The 22821-nt window shown below is 41.1% G+C and overlaps 1 protein-coding gene across 1 annotated transcript in view; it reads right to left on the reverse strand.

Moving 5' to 3' along the window:
* Positions 1 to 22821, reverse strand: part of LOC113406336 (EF-hand domain-containing family member C2-like) — a 90289-nt gene that overhangs the window by 9645 nt on the left and 57823 nt on the right. The window contains exons 10-13 of the mRNA XM_026650573.1: positions 13530 to 13726; positions 9508 to 9641; positions 1267 to 1464; positions 455 to 547 (exon numbers count right to left, since the gene is read on the reverse strand). Of these exons, the coding sequence (XP_026506358.1) occupies positions 455 to 547; positions 1267 to 1464; positions 9508 to 9641; positions 13530 to 13726 (622 nt within the window). The remainder of the gene's footprint in view (positions 1 to 454; positions 548 to 1266; positions 1465 to 9507; positions 9642 to 13529; positions 13727 to 22821) is intronic.

Genomic DNA, 22821 nt, shown 5'->3' on the forward strand with positions numbered 1-22821 from the left:
GGAGCCCCCAGCTGCCGCTGCTACCCCGGCGGGGGAGGGGGAAGGCACTTACCGGTACAGGGCGGGCCGGGGCTGGCTCTGAGCCCCCATCCCCGCCCTTTCCGCCCGAGGCCCCGCCCCTTCCGGGGGCCAGAGCTGGCCCCAACCCAGCCCCGTACCAGTAAGTCCCTATTTCTACTTTCACCCCCGACATGATTTTTTCTGCCAACCAAAAATGAAAAAAATGCTGCAATTCTCTTCCTTGTTAATTGCAAATGTTTACCAGTATGAAGACTCAAAGCAGCGCACGGAAAGAATCAGCACCATAGCACATACCCAATTGTGTGAACTGCTGAAATTCTTAGGAAATATTTCTAAAATTTATGTTAAATACTCACCTACCATTAAACATACATTACATTATAGTGCAAGTGACTTATACTCACACACAACATTTTATCTGGTCTTGACTTACATGGTCAGCAAAGCTCGCAGAAGATCATCAGCCAATGGCAATCTGAAGGACTTGCAAATAGTCCTGCATTTCTCATGGGACAGCAACCCACATCTGCACAAATATAAAATGAAGTGAAAAAATGTCCTTCATGTTTTCTATCTTCACAGTTTAACAACATGGAAGCAAAATGCATATTTCAAATGCATGTATTTGTGAATAAGGAAATAATATAAAACTTGTTGAAAATCTAAAGGTAAAAATGAAAATCGTATTTCACAAAACTTCACTTTTGCATAATAGGAAAAACATCAACACTTTACACACATAAATACTTCAGGGGAAGAGGGCTAAGTCACATGTATGGACTTTCACAGGTGGAAGGTATACGTTTACAGATTTCTAATTCTAAATCTATGATCCCACAAAACCAGAAGGACAAACAATTTATGTAAGTGGTTATTTTGAATTCAATAAAAATCCCAGATTTTTTATTTTTTGTTAAATGTCTATTTTTCCTCCTATATTAAAAAAAATGTTTTTCTATGGTGGCAGGGCCAGGAACATAACTATTTCACAGGCTACTCAATACATTTGAAATGATGGAGACTCCATCAGCAAATCAGAAAGAAAAAAAGAGGACAGAGAAGCAGTCTAGTTCTCATCCACCTCAAGTGGCTCCTACCAGAAACCAGATCCTTTGAATGCATTCATGATATGCTAGGCAAGAGAGAGACAGAACCTGGGTCTCCAAATAGAATTTTATCAAATCGTGAACCAGCTAAAAAAAAAAAGAGTCAATTATTAGCTTGAATTAAATACAGAAATCTTACTTTTCACGGTCATTGTATACAAAGGTAGCAGACAGTTGTCCGAAATTCTCAACGCTATTTTTCTTTAGCTGTTCTTGAGCCACTGCAAGAAGGAAATTGATGTCCATTTCAAACTCATTTTGCTCGCTGTAATGACGTCCAATAGTCATAATTTCATGTTCTGACAATTTTCCACCAGTGATATTCACCATCAAATTTCTGTTAGCAAGAAACAAATAAATTAAATAGAAAAATAAAGCAAAACAGTCAATTAAAAGCTGAGTATTTAATGTAATTAAGAGTTCTGTGAAATTAGGTGATGTACTATATACTCAACTTGTGATGCTGATATTAAGTCCATACAGTTTAACATGAACTCAACACTACTCAAGAACTGTTTTAGAAATTACCTAAATTTTAACTCTTTAGGGAAGAGACCATTTCTTTCCTACCGTTCTGCAGAATACCTAGCACAATGCTGGTACTATACAAATCTCTGTAGTACCTTTCCACAGCATTGTCTTATTGGAGTCATACTGAAGATAGTATTTATTGCATCACTGTCTATGTCCAACTACTGTACATGATCTTATTTCATCTTATCAATTATAAACTACCTTCTACCCTACTTGATCAGATATTTGTAGAACTATGAGCTAGCAACGCAACCGCACTTATGTCACATACGCAGAAAATACATAAAATAGGGAAACAGGCGAGGATACTGCCAAAAGGACAGAGTGCTAGAGCTAGCCATGCAAATGGGGCAGAGGTGTGACGTTCCGCTCCCCAGCACAGAGGAAGTGCTGTGAAAGCTGGCCCCATCCCAGAAGCTCTGATTGGCAGAGGGATGAAAAAACAAGGAGCTGGGCAGAGAGATGTCAGGAGCATGGTTCATGGCTAAACCTTGCACTATTCTCTGGTAATGTAGCCCTTAATAAGCAACAATTAATTCATAGCACAAATACATACTGCCCTGTTGCGGGGTGGTTACCCCACTCCTGCCCTGAAGGGAAGGTTGTGGCTGGGAGCTGCTAAGCTGGGCTGATTGGGAAGTGGCTGCAGCTGGGCCACACCCCAATCAGGCCACAGCTGGCCTGTATATAAAGGCTGTGTACCAGGAGCCCAAACAGTCTCCCTCTGCTTGTTGAGGGAGAAGGGGGTGGCTGCTTAGAAGCTAGGAAAGGTACCTAGAGTGGAACAGGGCTGGAGAAAGGCTAGAGGAGCTGGGGAGCTCCAGTCTAGAGAACCCCCAGGCTGCAGGCCTTGATAAAGGCCAGGACAGGTACGGGGGCTACAGAGGGGTAGCCAGGGGTAGGCAAAGGCAGCAGGTCCAACCCCCCGCCCCTTTGCCAGTAATGAATGGTGTGTACACTGCAGTCTGCCCCAGTGAGCAGGGGCTAGATGGTGACTGGCAGTAGCCATATTCTGAGGTGAAGTGGGGATAGTGGGTGGGGGTTCCCCTGGGAGGGGGAGACCCAGAATTGTGGGGGTACTGCCAGGGGGCAGCACCCCAGCTAACAGGGCACTGGAGTCCAGGGAGGGACATGGGGGCCAAGCGGTAGTGGATCACTGGCCTGCAGAGGGCGCTCTGGGCTGGAAATCGAGCTAATTCCCTGAGAGATCAGCAGGAGGTGCCGCAGGGGTGAGTCCTCTCGGCTACATGCCCCGCCCCCCACGCGCGTGCACACACAAACTCTACCACAAATTTAATGATTTTTGTATCTGTTTCTTTTAAATGATTTGCTTTTTGGGGAGCCCAGCCCAAATAAAAGTGTCAATCCAGGGCCTATAAAGTCTAAATTCTCAGAGCTATTCACTAAAGGATACTGAACACAACGTACTATCTGCTTTGATTCAGCTGATTCACTGTGAGCTGGACTTGTACTAAGTAACACAGAAAGACCCTTTATTTACAATGACTGGAGACGAATATCAGGAGAGGACAAGGTGTACAGAGCTCCAGATAAATCTTATTTCCAGACACAGTCAAACTGAGCATTTGCATTTTAAATGAGTGCATGAAATACAACACTATACCAAAGCTTGGTCCCGCCCTTGTTATTATGTGTTTTACAGTAACGCTCAGAGGCCCCAATCAAAATTAAAGCCCTTTGTGCTGGGCACTATACTACCACCATAGAAGACTATCCACACCCCAAACGGCTTACAACTAAGACCTGGATCCTTTAAAAGCATATGCATAACCTTACACATATGAGTAGTTACACTGACTTCAGTGGGTCTTTTCACATGCACAACTTTACAACCACGCTTAAGTCTTTGCAGGATTAGGATCTAAATAAGTCCTTCCATATGTTTTCTCAACTCAGACAATGACAATGAAAGCACCAAAGATTTCCTCCGATTTCTCTTTTGGGATTTAAGGGACTTCCTAGGGTTACTATGATCTGAAGAGTGCTGAAGACCCAAAATTCCAACTCAGAATTTTATTGACTTCTCCTGCCAGGAAACAATGTCAAGTAACACAAATCTTCCCTATGCAGTATAGTTGTAGTTGTGTGGGTCCCAGGAAATTAGAGAGACAAGGTAGGTGAAGTAGCATCTTTTATTAGATCAAATTCTATTGGTGAGAGGGACAAGCTTTCAAGCCACACAGAGCTCTGTGTGGCTCGAAAGCTTGTCTCTCCCACCAAACAGAAGTTGGTCCAATAAAAGATGTTACCTCACCCACCTTGTCTCATAATTTTTCCCTGTAACTTAGTTTTCTTTTCTTTTAATGTTTTTATTCTATAAGAATGAAGCAGATTGCAATCTGAGATTAGGAGGGTCAGAGAAGAAATTATAATTAACTGCTCAAGAAAACTTTCACAAGATAAATGAAAGAGCAGCATCTTCATTAAACCCATGTGATTCTGCTGTGTCTCTCACTGTGAATGGCCCTGCATATCACCTTCTGAAAACCAGAGGTCAGGACAGGAATAAGACAGGGTGTTTAAGTTTCCAGACTGGTCTTTGCTCTAAGAATATAAGAATGGCCATACTGGGTCAGGTCAAAGGTCCATCCAGCCCAGTATCCTGTCTGCCGACAGTGGCCAATGCCAGGTGTCCCAGAGGGAGTGATGCTAACAGGTAATGATCAAGTGATCTCTCTCCTGCCATCCATCTCCACCCTCTGACAAAAAGAGGCTAGGGACACCATTCCTTACCCATCCTGGCTAATAGCCATTAATGGACTTAACCTCCATGAATTTATCTAGTTCTCTTTTAAACACTGTTATAGTCCTAACCTTCACAACCTCCTCAGGCAAGGAGTTCCACAGGTTGACTGTGCGCTGTGTGAAGAAGAACTTCCTTTTATTTGTTTGAAACCTGCTGCCCATTAATTTTATTTGGTGGCCCCTAGTTCTTATATTATGGGAACAAGTAAATAACTTTTCCTTATTCACCTTTTCCACAGCACTCATGATTTTATATACCTCTATCATATCCCCCTTAGTCTCCTTTTTTCCAAGCTGAAAAGTCCTAGCCTCTTTAATCACTCCTCATATGGCACCCGTTCCAAACCCCTAATAATTTTAGTTGCCCTTCTCTGAACCTCTTCTAATGCCAGTATATCTTTTTTGAGATGAGGAGACCACATCTGTACGCAGTATTCAAGATGTGGGCGTACCATGGATTTATATAAGGGAAATAAGATATTCTTCGTCTTATTCTCTATCCCTTTTTTAATGATTCCGAACATCCTGTTTGCTTTTTTGACTGCTACTGCGCACTGCATGGATGTCTTCAGAGAACTATCCACGATGACTCCAAGATCTCTTTCCTGATTAGTTGTAGCTAAATTAGCCCCCATCATATTGTATGTATAGTTGGTGTTATTTTTTCCAATGTGCATTACTTTACATTTATCCACATTAGATTTCATTTGCCAATTTGTTGCCCAATCACTTAGTTTTGTGAGATCTTTTTGAAGTTCTTCACAGTCTGCTTTGGTCTTAACTATCTTGAACAGTTTAGTATTGTCTGCAAACTTTCCCACCTCACTGTTTACCCCTTTCTCCAGATCATTTATGAATAAGTTGAATAGAATTGGTCCTAGGACTGACCCTTGGGGAACACCACTAGTTACTCCTCTCCATTCTGAAAATGTACCATTTATTCCTAACCTTTGTTCCCTGTCTTTTAACCAGTTCTCAATCCGTGAAAGAATCTTCCCTCTTATCCCATGACAACTTAATTTACGTAAGAGCCTTTGGTGAGGGACCTTGTCAAAGGCTTTCTGGAAATCTAAATACACTATGTCCACTGGATCCCCCTTGTCCACATGTTTGTTGACCCCTTCAAAGAACTCTAATAGATTAGTAAGACATGATTTCCCTTTACGGAAACCATGTTGACTTTTGCCCAACAATTGATGTTCTTCTATGTGTCTGACAATTTTATTCTTTACTATTGTTTCAACTAATTTGCTCGGTACTGAATTTAGACTTACCGGTCTGTAATTGCCGGGATCACCTCAAGAGTCCTTTTTAAATATTGGCATTACATTAGCTAACTTCCAGTCATTGGGTACAGAAGCTGATGTAAAGGACAGGTTACAAACCATGGTTAATAGTTCCGCAATTTCACATTTGAGTTCTTTCAGAACTCTTGGGTGAATGCCATCTGGTCCCGGTGACTTGTTAATGTTAAGTTTATCAATTAATTCCAAAACCTCCTCTAGTGACACTTCAATCTGTGACAATTCCTCAGATCTGTCACCTACAAAGGACGGCTCAGGTTTGGGAATCTCCCTAACATCCTCAGCTGTGAAGACTGAAGCAAAGAATTCATTTAGTTTCTCCGTAATGACTTTATCGTCTTTAAGTGCTCCTTTTGTATCTTGATCGTCCAGGGGCCCCACTGGTTGGTTAGCAGGCTTCCTGCTTCTGATGTACTTAAACATTTTGTTATTACTGTATCTTCTGATTTTTTGGCTAGCTGTTCTTCAAACTCCTTTTTGGCTTTTCTTATTACATTTTTTACACTTAATTTGGCAGTGTTTATGCTCCTTTCTATTTACCTCACTAAGATTTGACTTTCACTTTTTAAACGATGCCTTTTTATCTCTCACTGCTTCTTTTACATGGTTGTTAAGCCACAGTGGCTCTTTTTTAGTTCTTTTACTGTGTTTTTTAATTTGGGGTATACATTTAAGTTGGGCCTCTATTATGGTGTCTTTGAAAAGTGTCCATGCAGCTTGCAGGGATTTCACTCTAGTCACTGTACCTTTTAATTTCTGTTTAACTAACCTCCTCATTTTTGCATAGTTCCCCTTTCTGAAATTAAATGCCACAGTGTTGGGCTGCTGAGGTGTTCTTCCCACCACAGGAATGTTAAATGTTATTATATTATGATCACTATTTCCAAGCAGTCCTGTTATAGTTACCTCTTGGACCAGATCCCGCGCTCCACTCAGGACCAAATAGAGAATTGCCTCTGCTCTTGTGGGTTCCTGTACCAGCTGCTCCAAGAAGCAGTCATTTAAAGTATTGAGAAATTTTGTCTCTGCATTTCATCCTGAGGTGACATGAACCCAGTCAACATGGGGATAATTGAAATCCCCCACTATTATTGAGTTCTTTATTTTGGTAGCCTCTCTAATCTCCCTTAGCATTTCATAGTCACTATCACTGTCCTGGTCTCTAACAAAGCTTCTCAATAGCATGAACAATACCTCTGCAGATACTTTCTGTATATTCTATTTATTTATTTCCTGTTTTCTATGCTGTATGATTTGGGGTTTGTAAACAGAATAAATAAATGCTATAATTATAATTCTGCTTCACTGCATCATATCTAAGGGTGTATCTTCTCAGTGTAACTTGAGGAAAATTACACAAGAGAGGATCTGTGCATTATGGAGAAAGCTATTTTGACTCATTAACTAGGCAGACAGGAGTATATTTGAACTGTAAACTTCAGAGCATAGTGAAATTCTTGTCTCATTCTAAGACAAGTCAGGAAGACTGTAGTACTGGAGCATAACCTTAAGTGTCCCTTACAGCTTCAGGCTGTCATGCAGGTGTGTGCATGCATTAAAAATATGCATTTTGTAAAGGCCTCTAAGTGTGAAATGCTGTGAAAGATTAAAAGCAATAGTAACGTATGAGAAAATAAAAGACGTGTTTCCTCAACAAAATTGACTTTTTATAGAAGCAGAGAGGTTTTCTGTTTGCTTTGGCATAAAAATATTTCCCCCCCCCCATCGTGGAAATATTTCCAGGCAGTTCTATAGTAATGCATATATTGCAAAATGGAACAGGAAGACACGGTTAAAATATTTCAAATCTGTGGATACTCCCCTGTCAGAATTGGTGGGATTCCACTCCACAAGGGGGTTCAGAAGGCCAGCAGTTGCAGGTGATGGGCACACCTTATGAGATACAGCTCATCCCTACAGGAGCCCTGCACCTCAGCACACATGAGGTATGAAGAGGTAGGCCTGTGGTGATCCACGTGAGAGATGAGGCTAGAAGATCGACTGCTTTGTGAGTCCTCCTCTCCTCTCACATTCGTGGAGGAGGCTATTGAAGCCTCGCTGTTTAAAGAGTAGACCACAGATTGGCTCCACAGCCTTAGGGAGAGAATTCATCTCATTCCACACCCCTCTCACACTGCCCTGCACACGGCTTAGCACGCAGGCTGTTCACAGCTGCGCAGAATTTGGGCTTCAAAGAATACACAGCAAGCTTACATGTAACAAAAGCTACACCTCCCAAAATAAAAACCTTTCCCACTATACATAAGTGCAGTCAGTCCTTCTCAAGTCTGCCACTCCAATTTGGTAATACAAGTGCTAGAGACTTTGAAACATTATTAATGCATGGCAGAGAACAACAAAATACTTCAGATGATTAGTTCATAATTTGGACCAAAGCAAATATTTAATGATCAAGTTATTTGGTTTTTAAACAGATTACTGGGCATGTGCAATAAATTCCTTACTCAAATAATAAGGTTTTTCAACATATCATCATCACCTTGGTGTTTTGCCCTTTCTTACTGTAGTAGTAAGACTAACCATCTCAATGCATTTAATGGTCTAATATCTTGACTTTGATTATGGACTAACACCTATTTGATCTCAATAAAACTTCTAACACTGATCCTTGAGTACCTTGAGCAAAAAGAAGGTGCCAGTGGCACTGACTTCTCCTGGTATGAATCTTACCTCTCTAGATACTCATTTTTCATTACTGAAGATGGGGTTTCTTTCTTTCGTTGATACTTCTATTATAAAGTGTTACAAAGACCTGTCTTTGGCCCTTTTCTTCTCACCTATATCTCTTCTAATATATTTCATCAGTAGTTTCTATCTGAGCTAACATTTCTATATGGATGACATCCCATGGTACATTTCTTTATTTCCCATTTACCTACTCAACTTATCTCTGAAGCTCTTGATTATATCATCATATACTACTACTCAAAGTTTCAAAAACTGAAGTCCGAAGTAAAACAATCTTCTCTGTCCCACAACTTTGACTTTACTACCACTCTCCTTAGCTCAGACCCCTCCTTTACCCCAAAGCCAGAAATCTTGAAGCTGGCCTTGATCCTGAATTTAATTTCCCCTTCCATATATAACTTGCCTATAAATTTGTTCATTACCACCTATGGATCATTGCCAGAATCCAGACTTCCATTAACCCAGCCTCTGCTCAAATACTTATTCATGCTTTAATCACTGCCTGAGTGAACTACTACATTCCCCTCTTTTAAGATCTTCCTAGTTTGTTTCCTATACTTCAAGGGGCCTGGATTCAGTAACCAGGCTATCATCTTGCTCAAAGAATCAGGACTCAATTAACCCCATTCTCTGTTATTGTTTCCTATCCATCTCTGAATTCAACTCAAAATTGTCTTCCTGCTTTTCAGAACTTCCAGCTGACTTGGCTGCCCCTACCTGTCTGCCCATACGTTCACCTGCTCCCCGGCCTGTGCAGTTCTGATCTTATTCTCCTGTGGCCGCCCGGCTAACTCCACAGAGAACAGCCACATTCCTTTGTGCTGTCCAAGCTATTCAAAACATTGTCTCGTTCTAAGCCAGAATCACTTCCTTTTCTTTACATTCACCTGAAAACCTTCCTTTGTATTGCATTTCACACAAAGTCCTAAAACTAGTGGAAATCAAATACAAGTCATCTATCACTTAACACACAACTGTGCAAAGAGCTTCAAGAAACTACAATGCTCTGTACATTTCCTGACAATCACCCTAAGGAAACGTTAAAACTGCGAATCCCTCGTTCTTACCGGAAAGGGTTATATTCAATTATCTTGGTGTGGTCAGGGTCCGTGGCTGCAAAAATCTGCTTGATCTCTCTGGAACTAGGTTCTCCTATAGCCTTCAGTTTGTTCAGGATGAGGCTGATATTGGCCATTGGGAACTTAATGGAGGGGGGAGAACAGAAAATACATATTACACTCAGAAAGGCATTACTTAGTTACTGTATGCACAGTGTTATGGAGATGTAAGGCACTGTATAATTACTAAGTATTATCATCCTCATTGTCTCATCTCAAATGTGCAGTACGTATCACAGCATTTTCTATGTGAGTTTGAGAAAAAGCCAACTATGAGAAAATTTGCTTTTTACTGAAAATGTTAAAAGCTCAATAAATGTACTTATCTGGTATACCTTCAGAAAGCTTAAATTTTAATTACTGAAAACGATGCCCAGTCTTGCTTCAATGCAACATCAAAGCAGGTAGAGGTACATTTTAAAGCATAAGTTTAAAAATTATTTTTGCCCTCACTGTCCACTGCTGCATCCCACTTAATCCTCATTTAATACATACGATCAATTTAAAATAAATCTTTTCATCCTTCGCTTTGGTGAACAGCTCACTGCAGTTCCAATGCATATGCTCAGTCATATAAACTTGTCATTCACACTGGGTTCAGCACAGACTGTATTATTAGGAACCAATTTTTCCCAGAATGTAAGATGAACATTTATTTCAACAAGTGGCATTCTTCCCGATTAGGCCATTCCAATTAGACTTGAGCACTTAAGCTTCAAATCCAGTATTCAGCTTTGCTATGTTAAAACCCTGTACATAATTTGCTTGATACTCTTAAAAGTGTGTAGTCAACAAGAATAAAACTTTGATTTTTATTTTTTGGAATAAAGAGTCATTTAACAGATGCTGAATCAAGTTCTAGAAAGTCAGACATGCTCTGCTGCAGAACATACAGTATAATGAAACAAACTGAAAACTGTTTTCTCCCATTCGATACACGATGTTGTTTTGAGTAGCAAATATTGAAATTAGATAAGGCTGGCAATTAAGGATCTAACCATAAGAGAGGTTGGCCCTGACTCTTAGTTACACTTAGCATAACCGTGAGTCAGGCCCAGCATCTCTTAGGCATCTTTACATAACTCTGGTTGTGTTAAGAGCCCTAAAGGTGGGTGTACCTTAAGACCCTAATAACATTGCCTGAGCAGCGCAAAGGGGCCTTAGTGTAATTAATAATCATCAGTTCGAATTAACCTACCTGCTAGACAGGACATGCACACTTTGTCACTTAGGACTTGTCTACATGAACACTTACTTTGCAGCAAGCTGGAGTGTGAATCTACCCTGCACTAGTGCATGGCAGGCTAACTATCCATGTGTACCTTGCTGACACTCATTAACAGTTCCTTAATGTGCTTTGATCTAGTCTCTTCAACTTGGCTAAAATATGTAGAGCTGTGTGGGAACTGGAATTTCTAATTTGTGGGAAATTCCTCAGTTTCTCACTTTGTTTTCATTCCAAATCAGAACAAAACCAAACAATTTCAAAATTTCCCACAAAATGATATTTTTGAAAATAATTCATTTTGGATCAATCAAAATGTTTCCTTTGATTATGACTTTTTACATTTTTTTATAATATAAAAATGAAATAAATTTCAAAATTAAAATCAAAATACTCTGTTCCAAAAATATAGAAATGGAACTTTATCAAAATGCCTTTTTTTAAAATCTAAACAACATTGCATCAAAAATCAACACATTTCTGCAGGAAGTTTCTGTTTTGGCATAATGGCATTTTGTAATGGAGAAATGGTCAGTTGGAACTTTTTTGACCAGCTCTAAAAACAGACACTGATGAGGAAAGTGATCAAGGCAAAGGAAGGAAACAGAGAACTAAAGGTTAAAGAAATATTGAATTTAAAAATAAAAGGATTAAGAATAATCTTAAAACTCTCTTCCTCTAGAATGTATTTATTTTTCATCTGTTTATCTCCAACTTTTATTGGAGTTCCTTACATTTGCTCAGGTAAGTGAAGTACATGACTCCCTGGACCACTGTGACGAATTAGTATACTTAATCCTAATATTCAGTATTCAGGTACTATGCATAAATCACCTAGGCATCAATACAACAGTAAAGCTTATTCTCACCATCTGTTTTAAAATCTTATCTGCAAGAATAATAGTTTTCAAAACTCATTTTTAAAGGACTGTTTTCTCAATGTTTTTTGTTCACATTCTGCCAATTGTAATGCTGATATATGTATTCACTTAGTCTGAAAAACTAGGATCTCATTTATTTGCTTAGGGATTAATCAAACGCAAACAGCAGCTCCAAAGAACATTTGTAGTTTAATGGTGCACTGTATATTTTGGAGCATGGTTTGGTTATGATACTAGGAGTATAAACAAATTGCAGGGAATAAGAGGTGTATATAGCTTTATCTTTTTATTAATACATAACAGTTAAAACACTTTATATCAACAAGCACTCTACAAACAAATAATCCTTACTTCACCGAGTGAAGTAGACAATGTTAGTATCCTTATTTTGCCACAGAGGCTGAAAACCTGTTTGTCTCACTCAGTTGAGTAGTGCATGGGGCCCAAAGGCATTAAGGGCTAGCCTGTCTACACTCTATCACGACTGGGTAGTAGAATAAGGATTTCCACCCTCCCACATGAAACAGTGTTAGGCCTACCCACCCCTGGGATCTGGGACTTCAGCACAGCAGAGTCCTTGAATGGCTGCTTCTTGCCCCCCTTCCCTTTCAGTGAGCAGGTGGTCAGGGAATAGGTAAAGACCTGACTAGAGTAACACTGCCCCCGCACACCTCCACCCACCCACCCACAAGATGGCAGGACACAGGGCTGGAGGGCAATCCCTTTTCTTGTTAAGGACTGATTCAGTGTATTCTTTGCCCTTCCCCACCTGCCACTGTGGGAAAGGGCAGCTTTGGAGAAATTATGACTCAGACACACCGAGTCTGAGACACATTTCCTTCTGGTGATCCACCACAAGCAATGCAACTTATACTCTGCACAGAACTGTGCCTCAGGGCACAATCTGGCCCTAAGCAAGTTGCTCAAGGTGAGTATGGCAGAGCAGGGGTTAGAACTCAGGAGTTCCTGATTTCACATATTCTTCAAATGCATTTTAAAATAATTTCAGAATAATATTTTCAGCACTTCAGAGAAAAGACTTCCCAAATATGTACACCTACAGTTATAATTATTTCATCAGAATCTCCCTAAGTGTATGCTTCTGCACAACATACCCAGACCAGTAGTCCACCCATAATACTCTGCAATTCTTTATAGCTGCTTGTTTTTATCTTCTCCTCCAAGTTACTGTTTCTGCCAGTGCCTCATGTGACAACTGCTGTGGGAAGATGCAGCCAGAACAACTATGAGATACCTGTGTGGCTTTGGTTAACATCGACTCGGTTACCAGGACCATGTATAAATTAACTGGCACAATAAAAGAATGTATCATCAGTTTTTCCCCTCCCTCTGCTAATTATTGCTTTCCTTTCTGAAAACAATGCCAGTGTCAGCAGATCATGAAACTCAATGCAACTGAGAGCTTGAATCCCCAGCTGTGAAGGGAATATGTGATATTTGTGACGAAGCACATGATCAGAGATTATATACATCTCTACCCCGATATAACGCAACCTGATATCACACGAATTCGGATATAATGCGGTAAAGCAGTGCTCCGGAGGGGCGGGGCTGCGCACTCCGGCGGATCAAAGCAAGTTCAATATAACGCGGTTTCACCTATAACGCGGTAAGATTTTTTGGCTCCTGAGGACAGCGTTATATCGGGATAGAGGTGTATATATACACAGACAGGGGGGTACTGAAATGATCAAATTGTTAAGATAAATAATTAAATAATGATAGTTCAGTATACATTTTAGTGTGAAGAAACATGGTAAACTTGGTTCTGAGAAAATTATATAGATAAGATACTCAATGCACAGTCCTGAAAGGCAAAATTAAATAGCAAAAGCCCAATTCACCTCATCTGCATGCTTCTCCATATAGTTGAAAGCATACTCATCAGCATCCACCAAAAGAAAGTTGTGACCATGGAAACAAACTTTGGCTCCAACAAACAGATCCTGAGCTTTGAAGTACTCAGATATCTCACTCTTAAAGAGCTCCTGCCCAGGCTTCTTAATACGACTTCTTTCCAGGAACTTCCCACCAAGTATGCCTGGAGGAACAGAATTGTAAATAATTAGCTGTACTTTGCTATTTTGTTTTTAAATATTAGTTTTCATCTTCAAGTTTCATCTTCCAGACTCCCCCCCCCATTCCTGAAAAGGGCCATCTATATCAGTGCCCACAGCTACAATTACACTGTGCACATTCCATGACATGTGATCCTTTTAATGCCTGCCAAACACCTTCCTTTTTTCATGAAAATGTGACAGAAGTTTGCCTCTTCTCACGGTTTCCACAACCCAGACATCAGCACTGGGATCCTTGGGAGGGATACAGCACAAGCAATTGCACTTTAACAGCTAAAGCCAAATACAGCTTTGGATAAGGAGAAAGTCCTAGTCCTATATAGTGAATTTTTGGTTTACCATTATTCCAACTTCTTTTTAAGAGCTTATGAATGTGAAAAACATAGGCCTAGATAGCTCTAGCTTTCCCAGATAGCTCTTCCAATGCAACTTAGTTCTGATCTGTTTTCCTTTGTAAACTTGATGTCCTCGTGGTAATTTTATTTTCATATATAATGATTTCATTCACCTCATGGGAACCGAGCATGTGGTTGAAGGGCACTGTGTGATTTATACTACAGGGGGATTTTAAAATGTAAATGACATTTAAGTGCCAAGTACAAGTGCAAGTAGGGCAGAATGGGTACCATTGTTTGTAAAGCTAAAGTGACTAGCATATAAAATACTAGAAGGAATAGGCTTTCTTTTGAATTGATTTACTATAGTTTTGCAATGCCCAGCAAATCTGCATCACATTTACCAAGTTCTAGAAAACAGTTTGTCAAGTGTTATGTTTTATCAAGATATGTTACTATGTTAAATGTGCACTACGCCAATTCTGTAGTGCCTGGGCTTCATTTCCTGTTTATATCTAACCTTTCAAACCAAAAGCCAAAAAGCATACTTGTGTAACTTTTTATGATGTCTTACATATTCTGTAGTGATGTAAATCCAATAAAAGGCTGATGGACAGTGTAATAAAATGCCATTTATAGTCAAAACCGTAAGTGAATGTGAAACCCAACTACTTATTAAACAAGAGTTTGGATCAGATTTCTTACTTAGTTGCTCCACTAACATCATAAAAGTGATAGAAAAAATACATTAAGGTAATGATCAGGGTCTAGCTTAAACCCCAAAAAAGCACGAAAATTCAAAGTTAAGGATGGAACTCTGAACTTAACACATTCCTTTTCACCTAGGTATAGCAGCACATATGATACTTTAGATCATACAGTTTTAGAAGATGTATGCAATACTTAAGCACAACTGGCCACCATGAGATTGGAATTTCAGCCCTGACTACACTTCCCTCATTCTGTGTGTTTAAATTAGAAATTTACCTTAATGTATTTTTCTAATGTTTAAAAGTAGCACTTTTCTAGTATTGCAAAGAAAAATTAAAATAACAATAAGGAACACCGCTAGGTTAAGGACCTTAGGTTGAGATCAGATGAGCAATTTCAACGGAAATCTACAAGAAGCAGACTCAAAATAAACACCAACAAAAAAGTCTTCCACTGAGATCAGATCAGTCCTTGCAGGTGTTTGTACAGCTGTTAGATTAGTATTAACACAAGGTGAAAAATGGGTTATAGTCTCCTATATGGGGAGCCATAGGTCTCAGATTTTGCCCTCCTTTTCAACAGAAGCTTCAAAATGTCCAAAAATTTAAATTTCTAATCTAATTGGCAAAATATTAATAATGAGTTGTTTCTCCCCCTGTGATTTTCAGGATGCTGTACTGAGAAAAATGAGAACAATGTTAAGGTTGTAATGTTCATTTTGCAACTCCAAATAGTTTAATTTGCCTATTTACATCAATTTCTAAAATTAAAATAGGAATCATAAGCATTTTGAATCTGAGTAAAAGAGGGATGATCATTTAAAAAAAAATTACTGTTACTGCCTGACTCCCATCTGGTCTGAGGTCATTATTATTTCCCCCTACTTAGACCCATTCCAGTCCCACCTCGCTCCCTATGCCAAAGTATCCCTCCCACTCTCTTCCTCCAACCCCTGTCCCTTTGCCCTTATCCCTTGTACTCTCCCATCTGTGACCTCCGCAAGCCCTCCTCTCTCATTCTTAATCTTGATTCTCTCAGCTAGCTCCTTTTTCTTGGCCTTCAAACATACCTACATCTCTGCATCTTGAAAAATAAATCTTCCTCAGTTTCTCCCACCTTTCCAACTGCTACCCTGTCTCCCTAACGCCTTTCACATCCTAGTTGCTTGTACTTCCTTTCACTCCTCTGTTCCACAGAGACTTCTCTCAATGAGTCAGTCTCCAATTAGCTTTTCTTGGCCAAGTCCAAATCTCTCTTCTTCAGTCTCATCCTCCTTGACCTCTCCAGGCTCACTCTGCTTGACCTTTCTACTACCTTCAACACTGTTGACCATATCATCCTTCTTAACTCTCTTCTACTTCACCTTTCTGAACTCATGTACTTTTATTTGACTATCAGATACTTGATTTAGAGTGCTCCCTCCAGTATCTCCTGTGGAGGCGCCACCTCCTCTTTACCCCCTCTTTACATCCAAATTTTGTCTTTGGCCCCCTCCTCTTCTTCCTCTGCACTTTATGCCTGGGTAACCTCATCCACTCGATTTGAGCTACTACCTTTATGCTGACTCTCTCTCTCTCTGCCAATGACTGATCCCCTTTTGTTCCCTTCTCGCACAAGTGCCTGTGCTCTCCTGAGTTCTGGCCTCCGAGCCTGAAATGGTCTCACTGGTCTGATAGGCCAAGCAATCTCCCTTACTATATATCTTCTTAAAACCCACTGCTTTTCACAATCCCTCAAACAACAATCTGCAAATTCCATTAAAACAATTATTAAAGGTAATTAACAAAACAAAAAAGACCACCCAGGAACTACTACAATAGGTAATGTAGTACCCAAACAAACCCTTAACTTTATTCTGTGTATTTCTTCTTCTCTGCATTTCCCTTGCTTGTTGTTCTCTTCCCAGTGTCTTCTTGTGTCAATTTAGCTGACTGAGGTGGACATCATGTCTTTATTTGCTATGTGAATTGCCATGCATGACTATAGCACTATACACAAATATTTAATAATAAAATAAGGAATAAACAATAACAGCAGCAACTGGAAGCATCAATATGGATAAAGGGTTTGTGTATGCATTATGCATTGCATACTATCTAAAATAAGCAAAATTCAAGGGAATGGAAAGACACTGGTATATTGTTCCACTCTGAGGGATTTGTACCAGCATCTTCTCTCTATTGATAGAACATATATGGAAGCAACTGTTTCTATAGACAATTCCATTATAACTAGTTATGGATCTAATACGTAGGATGGAACAGTAAAAGTGTGAAAGCTAGAAGCTATGGAACACAGGTGAAGCACCTTTCTACACTCAATTTTTGCCTCTACTCCAGGGGGGAGGGGACAGTGGCAGGTCATGGAACATATATGGACAACACATCTTGAAGAACCAATTACTGTAAGGTACAAGTAGCCATTTCTTCTTCTTCTGAGAGCTTGTCCATAAACATTTCACTGTTGGTAACTCACAAGCAATGACCTAGGTTACAGGAGGTGGATGCTAGGAGTCTACCTACCCAATGATTGTAGGACAGTCCTACCAAAATTAGCATCAGATCTTGATGATTCCACTGTGGAGTAATGCTGGGTGAATGTGTGTATTGAGCCCAAAGTAGCTACCTTAGTATCTTCAAGTATGGGAACATTTATCAAAGAAGCAACAGAGGTTGTTTGTGCTCTGGTAGACTGAGATGTAGACCCACCTATGAGAGTATGTTAGCTAATTCATCACATCGCTTGATACAAGCAGAGATCCAGTTAGAACATCTGTGTTGAAAGGGCTTGTCCTTTAACCCTGTCAGCATAAAATATCAATAATCTTGGGGATACCCTGAATGGCTTAGTCCTATCTACATAGGAGAGCGCCCTAAGAACTTCTGTAAAGTTCATTTCACCTCACCTTTATTTGAATGTGGATTTTGGGGGAAGGGGGGCAACAGGTAGAGGGATGACCTGACTAGAGTGAAAGACAGAGACTACTTTTCGTAAAAATTTAGGGTGAGGTCTTACTGACACCCTGTCTTTATAGGGGGCCTTGCCATCAAGTGCTTGTATCTCCTCAACCCTTCGGGCCAGTGTTACTGTCACAGAAAAGCTGTTTTAATAAAAAGTGGAAAGAGAGAACATGTGGCCATTGGCTCAAAAGGTGGGCCCATTAGCCCCAATCAGTCCAATATTTAGATCCCGAGGAGGGAGAAGTTCTCTGACTGGGGGATATATAAACCTAGCTACCGTAGAGTGTGAAAATGTAAAATATCACTGAAGTGGAAGGTGGAAAACCGAGATGGCTGCTAGGTGAACCCTCCGGGAACTCACTGACAGTCCAGAGTCCTTTAAAGATAGAAGGTAGTCCAGTATGTCTGGAATCTGTTCCAGGGATGGAGATAACTGACTGTCAAGGCTGTATCCCCACTTTGAACTTTAGGGTACAAGAGTGGGGGCCTGCATGAGGACTCCTAAGCTTAACTACCAGCTTAGCTTTGGTCCGCTGCCACCATCTCAAGAATTCCCTTCCTGGGAAGCCTTGAGAAACCTTTCACCAATTCCCTGGTGAACACAGATCCAAACCCCCTTGGATCTTAAAACAAGGAGAAATTAACCATCCCCCCTCCTTCCTCCCACCCTCCTTTCACCAACTCCTGGTGAATACAGATCCAAACCCCCTTGGATCTTATAACAAGGAGAAATCAATCTAGTTCTTAAAAAGAAGGCTTTTAATTAAAGAAAAAGGTAAAAATCATCTCTGTAAAATCAGTATGAAGAATAACTTTACAGGGTAATCAAACTTAAAGAGCTCAGAGGACCCCCCTCTGTCTTAGGTTCAAAGTACAGCAAACAAAGATAACCACTCTGGTAAAAAGGTACATTTACAAGTTGAGAAAACAAAGTAAATCTAAGACGCCTTGCCTGGCTTTTTACTTACAAGTTTGAAATAGGAGAGACTTGTTTAGAAAGATGGGGAGAACCTGGATTGATGTCTGGTCCCTCTCAGTCCCAAGAGCGAACCACCCCTTAAAACAAAGAGCACACACAAAAGCCTTCCCCCCCCCTCAAGATTTGAAAGTATCTTGTCCCCTTATTGGTCCTTAGGGTCAGGTGTCAGCCAGGTTACCCGAGCTTCTTAACCCTTTACAGGTAAAAGGATTTGGAGTCTCTGTACACAGAGAGCTGTTACCCTTCCCTTTATAGTTATGACACTGACGCTGCACCCAGATTATGAATCTCTTCCATTTAGCAGCATAAGTATGCCTTGTAGAATCTTTTCTACTGCAGATTAGGATGTTTTGTACTTAAGGGTAATAGGATCTTTCCACTCAGGTCAGCTAGCCAGCACCCATGCCCTAAGGTGCAGGGAATGTGGATCCAAATGGAGAATCTCATAGTGCCTGAGATATTACATCTGGCTGAAGAGGCAATTGTATTGGAGGTTGGCTGGAGAGATTCTTTAGGTGTAAAGTACCGGAATTGTCTCGGCCATGCTGAAGCTATGATCATCCTGGCTGCATCTTGCCTGAACGTCCTGAGAACACTCAGGATAAATGCAATGGTGCAGGAGTATAGAACCACTAAGGATCTCAGTGTAGTATGTCAGTCCTTCAGAGAATGTAAGGCCTCATCTGCTTTAGCACTGAGGAGTTCGCATCCCTTGAATGGGAGATCCTCAATTATTATTTGAATTTCGTTAGAGATCCCTAAAGAGCAGAGACATGAGGATCCCTTATAGAAATGAAAAACAACGAGCAGTCCTTGTGGCCCTTAGAGACTAACAAATGTATTTGGGCATAAGCTTTCGTGGGCTATAACCCACTTCATCAGATGCATGCTTATACCCAAATAAATTTGTTAGTCTCTAAGGGACCATGAGGACTCCCTCGTTGTTTTTGCTGATACAGACTAACACAGCTACCCCTCTGAAACTTATATAAATGAGGTTACCATAGATCTAGAAGCTATACCGGCAGCATCACAGGCTGCTTGGAGCGATATGCATAACAACCTCACCTTCAGCAACGAGCAACTTAAATTCTTCCCTACTGTCTTAAAAAAGCCTGCCTGCACATTTAGCCATGTAATCCCACTTCAGATAATTGTATTTTGCCAACCAGGCTTGGTAGTTAATGACTCTCATTTGCAGGCTTGATGTGGAGTAATTTTCCTCATCCAAATAAATCTAATTGTTTGGGTTCCTTGTCTTTTGATGTTGCTTTGTGTTGCCTTCCATGTGATCTCTCTCATTCACCACAAGAATCACCCATGATGCCAGCCATTGTGTATAAAATTGCTCAATACCCTGGGAAGACACTAGGTGGCAATGATGATCTGAGCTCTTTGATGCTGATACCAAAGAGGCAGGTGTCTGCCAGAGCAATTTAGCTGATTCTAGAAGTCCATCTTTGATGCGCACTGCAAGAGATCAAAGTATGGACCTGTGTAGGATGTCCAGAAGCTTCTGCGATTTTTCCTGTACTGCTTCAGCTGGAATCTCCAGCGTGTCAGCTATTCTGCATAACAAGTCCTGGAACATCTCATAGCCCTCTAGGGTTGAGGTAAATGACTCAGGGACAACAGTTTCATGCTGGGATGATGAGGACATGTGAAACTGGGTTAGGATGGCCTCTGCTTGGGATTCCTCACCGGAACCATGAATGTCTGTTCAGCTGGGAGTGGAGCAGATTGGGTTGGTGGAGGTGAAGAAGGGAATCTAATCCTGGATTGGGAGGCAGAGACTGGCCTTCTAGCCTGATGCTTTCCTCCCAATACAGACAAAGGTACTCTTAAGCACAAGACACAGGTGGCCAAGGGAGAGGATACCAGAGAATTCTATCCCTCTTTGAGCTTCTATGTGAGGGTAATAGAAATCAACTCTTGACTCCCTCTCTGTGGTATGCTGCCTGAATATCTAGACCCCAGGGAACAAACTGGGCCAACCTCCCTACTGCCTGCAGAGCCTGAGGAGAAGAATATATAGTCCTCCTGGAGAGGAGGAGCTGTAGCAGCTGGTGTGCTAGGAGCACCTTTAGTCTGTGCTCTGGTTGGTACCACTAATGTACCTGGTACCAGTGTCAGAGCAGCAGTCGGTGCTGGAGGAGGCAGTTCCATCACTGCTAATAGTGGAGAGTCCAGCAGGTCTTTCAATGCTATATAGGATTTCGATACCAATTATGTTGGTATCAAAGACAGGTGAGTAGATGGTCATAGTGTCAGGGTTATTAGTATGAGACACATCAGGGCCTCAATGCTGAGAGCTCTGTACTGAAAGATTTAAGCGTTACCAAGGGAGGCATAGTGAACGGTGCCGGACTGGGTGCCTTTTCTTCTGAAGTTCGAGAGGATTTGTGGTTCCTTGAGGAAGAGGACAGAGATCTCTTTCCTTTGTGGGTCCAGTGCTCTTTCCTTCCTCTGTACCCTGAGATTTTACCAAACTAGAAAGATGGATCTTTAGGAGCAGCTGCTATTATTAATTATTAATCATGTTTATTTTGAACAGTGTCTACCACAAGCAGGTCTTGGTCTATGACGGAGGTTTCTAGGTGCTACAGTAATAAATATAAATAAATAAATACAATATTGAAGTGTCTAATGGCCAACAAAGAATGGACCCCACTTTGCGAGACACTGTACAAACCCAGAGTAGTAAGTGGTCCTAGCCCCAAAGAGCTTACAGTCTAAATAGACAAGACCAACAGAGGGTGTGAGAAGGAGTCGCTAACAACAGCAGAGTGAAAAGTGTGATAGCAGCTAACAAACTAATTCCACAAGTTTTTAACTTTTTGTGGGGGTGTTAGGGTGTAGAGTTATTTAGGAAGGGATTGGTTAAATGGAAAGAAAAGGGAAGGGAGAGGGGACACTGAAGGGCAGGGCATGAGGGAGACAGGGTAAGAGGGACAGGTGTGGAGTGAAGCTGTGGTGAAAAAAATGGGAGGGAGGGAGAGGGGTGTGTTGGAACAAACAGCCAATCAAACACAGGGCAGAGAAAGTCCAGTTAAAACTGTAGAAAATTCTCTGAATGTCCAGAGGTCCCTGCTTTGGCCATTTCTACTCCAGCCAGCTGGAGACTCTGGCCAACTAGGCCACATGGCAAGGGAAGAGGGGAGGCACCACCTGGGTCCTAGTGCCTCCAGAGTAGGGGGAAGTCTCCCCTGCACAGTTCAGGGTTCAAGGAGATGCTGGGGTGAGAGATCGCCCATGAGGCCCCATTTTCTCCCACCCCCAGTGCAGCATCCCCTAGTTTGGCTGCTTCTGCTCCCACTTTGACTCAAGTTGTTAAGGAGGCAGCCAGAGCACTTTTAGGTGATGAGTGTTAAGAAACTGCTGCTCCAGGTGTCTCGGGGTTTGGAAAGGGATGCACTGACCTCTCCAGGGAGAATATTTTCAGAGGAGACTCTCTACCTCTTTGGGTTCTCATAGAAACTGCTTTACACGTAGTGCGTGATTCTGTTACGTGCACCTCACCCAAACACAGCAAGCATCTAGTGTGCCCATCATTGGAAGGTACTACAGCCTCGCAGGAAGAGGAATTTTTGAAGCCTGGAGATTTCTGCTCAGCCATTCTGACTGATCTCAGTTCCAGAGCTAACTCACAGGAAAACAAAAAAGTGAATTTCCTTCTAAAAGGAAGAAAGGAATTACTATCAAAAATCTGTAACAATAACACTATTAACTAACTAACTACTAAATACCTAACTATCCAGAACTATTTACCTGACAAAGAATAGGCCACATAATGAGCTAAGAAGCTTGGACACTGCAAGTTCCAACCCATACCCAGAGGAAGGGAGAAGGAAATGAAGGGTAGGGTCGCCCTGCCCTTTTGGCCCTCAGAGGCACAGGAATACTCAGGGCGCAGGCATGGTCCCCAAAGAACAATGCTGGCCCAAAGTATCTGGACTTAATTGTATTGGATGCATGCTCACCAACAGTGAAATACATATGGACAAGAACTTGAAGCACAGACCGTTCATCACTAGAAAGGCTGGATGAGCTGTCTCCTGGAATTCAAATCAATG

Source organism: Terrapene carolina, unplaced genomic scaffold (genome assembly GCF_002925995.2).
Source record: "Terrapene carolina triunguis isolate 2854851 unplaced genomic scaffold, T_m_triunguis-2.0 Scaffold26, whole genome shotgun sequence".
NCBI lineage: Eukaryota > Metazoa > Chordata > Testudines > Emydidae > Terrapene > Terrapene triunguis.